Here is a 4099-nt window from a genome sequence, read left to right as displayed (position 1 = left end):
AAAAGAAAGAATAATGACATTTTTTAATATGAAATGTCCAATTCAAAAGCAGATTTTCTATTTGATACAAATTTGGCCTACCGAGCTGGTATCAGCCCCTTCCTACATCCAGGCCTTGGTTAAACCATACACTCCAGCACGTGCACTTCGCTTAGCGTCAGCCAATCGGCTTGCTACTCCATCTCTGCGAGTGGGACCCAGGTACCCCTCAAAAACAAGCAAGTTTGCTCTCTTGGATCCTAAATGCTGGAATGAGCCATCAGGACAGCAGAAACTCTGCAGGTATTCCGTCGCAAACTGAAAACGCCTCTGTTTTGACACCTTGGCAATTCAATAAAATAAAAAAAGCACTTTAAAGAGTTAGCTTAGGCCTTGTAACTAATTCACCACACAATGGTATGACTTGCTGAAGTGAATATATCTGCACTTCCCTTGCTGTTTGGAGTTTTAATCTTTATGGTTTTTGAACTAATTTTAAGTCACTTTGGATAAAAGCGTCAGCCAAATGAAATGTAATGTAATCTACTGCCTTAGTTGGTCTGGTTGCTTTAATGTCTTCTGACTCTGCTACTATTACACTATGTTCTAGCAAGTCGCTTTTATTATAAAAGCAAGAGTGAACAGTTAATTTGTGTGATTTAATGGCCACTTGTAGCCACAGGGTCCATGTTCAGTTAAATTAAGACACTTTATGCAAAATAAAAAAATGTACATAATGCAAGATCCATTTTGAGTGATTGGTTTATTTAAAATACAAAACATGTCTTAAGTTAAGAAGACATCTGAAATAGTTGTTTATTTGACTAACTTACTTGTGTCTATAGATTTCACTTGAATTTACAAACGTTTAGAATTAGATAATACCTCAATTGATTATTTAATATATAATTCAAAGAAAACGTGACCAATGTTAATTGGTCAATTGGGTAAGTGTTATTGTGATATATTTTATTTAAACAGTTTTACCTTATTCACCTGTAGTGTCTTGGAAAATGTATTGACTCTAATATCTCAACAAAATAAAAGATAATGTCTCATTTGAATATTTAAACATAACATTTCACCAAAGACTTGTAAGGCAAAAAAAATTGCCTCATGTAAGTAATCATCGGGGGAAGTTTTCATTGTGATACCTTTTAAGCCCCGGCCACACGAGGACGATAACGGTCGTATCTGCTATAGTTCACTATCAGATAGACGGTTCGGCCACACGAGGCCGACATGGAAACGCAGAAAACGATAATGATAACGATAACGATAACGATAACAGGTCCCAAGGTGGGTAGATCTGCAAACGAAACGCTCTGGGGGGGCAAACGGCTCCGTGTTTACGCCTATACGATCATTTCCTGATAACGATGACGCAATAGCCCCGCCTCTCCCCACGTCTCCTGCTCAGAGATCAGCTGCTGGGCTGTCAGAAGAGGGGGAGGAAAAGAGAGGCTCCGTTTATTATTCTTATATTATTATATAGAGTCGTTATCAATTTGTTTTAAAGCTCAATAAATAACAAAGAAGACCTTTGACCGGCACTTTTCTAATTTTGTCCGGAAGAATTGAACTTTAACGGACATGTTGACCGGCGAAAAAAAATCTAACTGAAACTCTGCTGCACGGTCCCTTCGTCCCTTGGAAGAGGCGGAGAGGTGGGTGTTTTTCATCTGCTGGTGGACTAACCTGAGAGATTTACAGCAGCAGGAGCAAACGCTTGCCTCGGGGAGGGAGAAAAAGAGGCAGAGCGTCCACAGCGGAGAATAAACAGAAGGGCAACCATGGCAACCATGGCAACCATGCGCGGGAATTCTTCTTCGCTGCTTTTGTGGCAGGACTACAGCGCCACTTACAGGCCCGGCATATGTACTACAGCGTCTCCAGCGCTTTCGAGCGGTCTCGTGTGAACGGACACGTTTCTGGTGCCTGTTGCGTGTGGACGGAATACCTTTTTGATAATGATTGCGGTCCGTTTGCGTTATCGTCCACGTGTGGCCGGGGCTTTAATTTAAACTCTTACTTTTACAATAACCTGTAGTGTCTGCCGTTAGTTGAACATTACTTTATTCAAGGCCCAAATTAAGACACCTTACTAAGTTCATATTCTGCACATATTAAGCACTTTTATTACATAAATTAAATATAATAAAATTAACAGTCAAAGCTTTTAATGAAAAGAGCTCTTTCTCTTCTGTGGTCTGACATAAAGGACAGCATAATGTAGCCATAAGTTCCCCAGCCATAATGTCCTCCTCAGGCAGGCGGAGAAACCGGGAAGGCTGGGAAGAAGCACCAGGCCCAGAGGAACACTTTGGGAGTTCTGTTCTGTGGAGAAATACGTTTGAGGTCCAGAGTCCTGCAAAAGTTTTGAGTGGAGCGAGTACAACATTTCCAGCAACACCAGCGTCCAGACCAGGCTGCAGCTGAGCTGAGCCCAGTGAGACGTCCTGAACCTGCGGGTCTGCGCGGGCCAGCGAGACACCAGCGTGGCCTCCAGTCCCAGCAGCCCCAGCAGCAGCAGAGAGGCCAGGTGGTGAGCGTCAAGCAGCTGCTGACAGAGCACACCCACAGCCTCCCTCCACCATCCCTCCTCCCTAATTTTTGTCTCCTCTGTCCACCAGGTCTCGAGCGTCGCTCCCAGCCGCAGCGTCCAGTGCAGCAGCACGAGGCTGTCCGTGAGCGCCAGCCGGCCCAGCAGCACGGTGGAGGGCTTGGTGGAGATGTGGGGGGAGCGCAGCAGCAACAGGGCCCGCAGGCTGAACACGCTGCCAGCCAGCAGGGGGAGGCCGGCTGCATGGGGGAACAGCAGCACCGTCACCAGCTTCAGCAACAAGAACCGCCGCAGCCATCCTCGAGAGGCCGACAGCACGATCTCTGTGGCGGGCCAGCACCAAGAGCTCATCTCACACACCGACTTCACAAGTTGGTTTGTTCTGCAGAGAGTTCAACATGTGGGGGTTAGCTCTGTGCCATGCTCCTATTCAGTTTTGGAAAATCTCATCAGTATAAATATTCATCTTGTCTCCCTGCTCCACCCCTGCAAAGGTGTGAACACAACACACCTCATGATTTATATCCGCTACATTACTTTATGACTTTATCAGTTTTTATGACTAAGCTGGAGTGTTGTGTAAGTAGGCAGAGGCCCAGGCAAGCAAAAAGCCATCAATACATTCTTCAGTTTTATAGGCGTCTCTCAACATGACTGAGGTTGAACCTCACCTGCCTCATCTAAGTTCTATCGAGGATTAAAGGATAAAGGCACCTACAGAAAAACTTATAGCGCTCTATGACACTTCAGGGGAAAGTAAGAATTGTTCACAACGGGTAACTTTGATTTACATGTCAATGAAGATGATACATTTAACTAGATTATTAATCTGTCTATAGATATATCAACTCGCCTCCACTTCCGAAGAGATCCAATGTTGACCTCTGTATTGTTGCTGCTAATTGTTCACATCTGAAACTTCATAGTTCAACAGCAGATTCATACCTATGTATATACCTTTTTTTTTTTTTAAATGGTACTGTATGTGTGGGACTCACCTGTGTATTGGAAGGAAGTCACGGTTAAAAGTCATCGTCCTGTTTCACCTGAATGTGGGCTGCTAGCTTTGTCCCCCATGCCAGCCTCACTTCTCGGCATGAGAAGGCGGATTGAGCAAGTGTGTGTCTCTGCTCTCTTTATCAATTGGTTGCTTCAACTGGACTGGTTCACTCCGTAAATGTCATCACGTCTCGTCTGGAGGAGAGCCAGACTGGATCTGACTCATGATGTAGGAGAATCTGTGCCCGAGGCCTCGCTGTAGTAAACCTGAGTGTTTTTCCATGCAACACAGAGCCAAAAAAGGAGATTTGAATGGGAGAGTTGGTGCCAGGGAAAGAGTTGCCAACATGCCTTGCATTCAATCTGTCAAGTAAAAGCAGGTGGAGAAGCTTTTTTATAAAGCATAACTACAAAAGACAAAAACAAAAAAACTACGAAGGCACACAAATTGACTCCAAAGTGACACAAAGCGCCCACAACATTTTTAAAACAATAACGAAGATGCAAAAAAACTACATATTAACTTTAAAGAGACACAAAACAACCACAAAGATATAA

General features: G+C 44.0%; 1 protein-coding gene across 1 annotated transcript; it reads right to left on the bottom strand.

Annotated features, from left to right (window-relative positions):
* Positions 1-1959: 1959 nt before the first annotated feature.
* On the bottom strand, positions 1960-3631 carry LOC117475248. The gene is made up of 2 exons (XM_034121422.1): positions 3541-3631; positions 1960-2924 (listed from the first exon to the last, which is right to left on the bottom strand). Exons 1-2 carry the CDS (start codon positions 3573-3575, stop codon positions 2159-2161), a joined length of 801 nt encoding a protein of 266 aa, XP_033977313.1. The 5' UTR covers positions 3576-3631; the 3' UTR covers positions 1960-2158.
* Positions 3632-4099: the final 468 nt, after the last annotated feature.

This window comes from Trematomus bernacchii, unplaced genomic scaffold (assembly GCF_902827165.1).
Source record: "Trematomus bernacchii unplaced genomic scaffold, fTreBer1.1, whole genome shotgun sequence".
NCBI classification, from domain to species: domain Eukaryota; kingdom Metazoa; phylum Chordata; class Actinopteri; order Perciformes; family Nototheniidae; genus Trematomus; species Trematomus bernacchii.
This window is presented reverse-complemented; position numbering and strand designations above follow the sequence as displayed.

Coding starts and splice junctions, on each gene's coding strand:
- LOC117475248 (XM_034121422.1), bottom strand. CDS start 3,575: ATGACTTTTAACCGTGACTTCCTTCCAATACACAG. Junction 2,925..3,540: donor GACTTCCTTCCAATACACAG/GTGAGTCCCACA, acceptor AACTCTCTGCAG/AACAAACCAACTTGTGAAGT.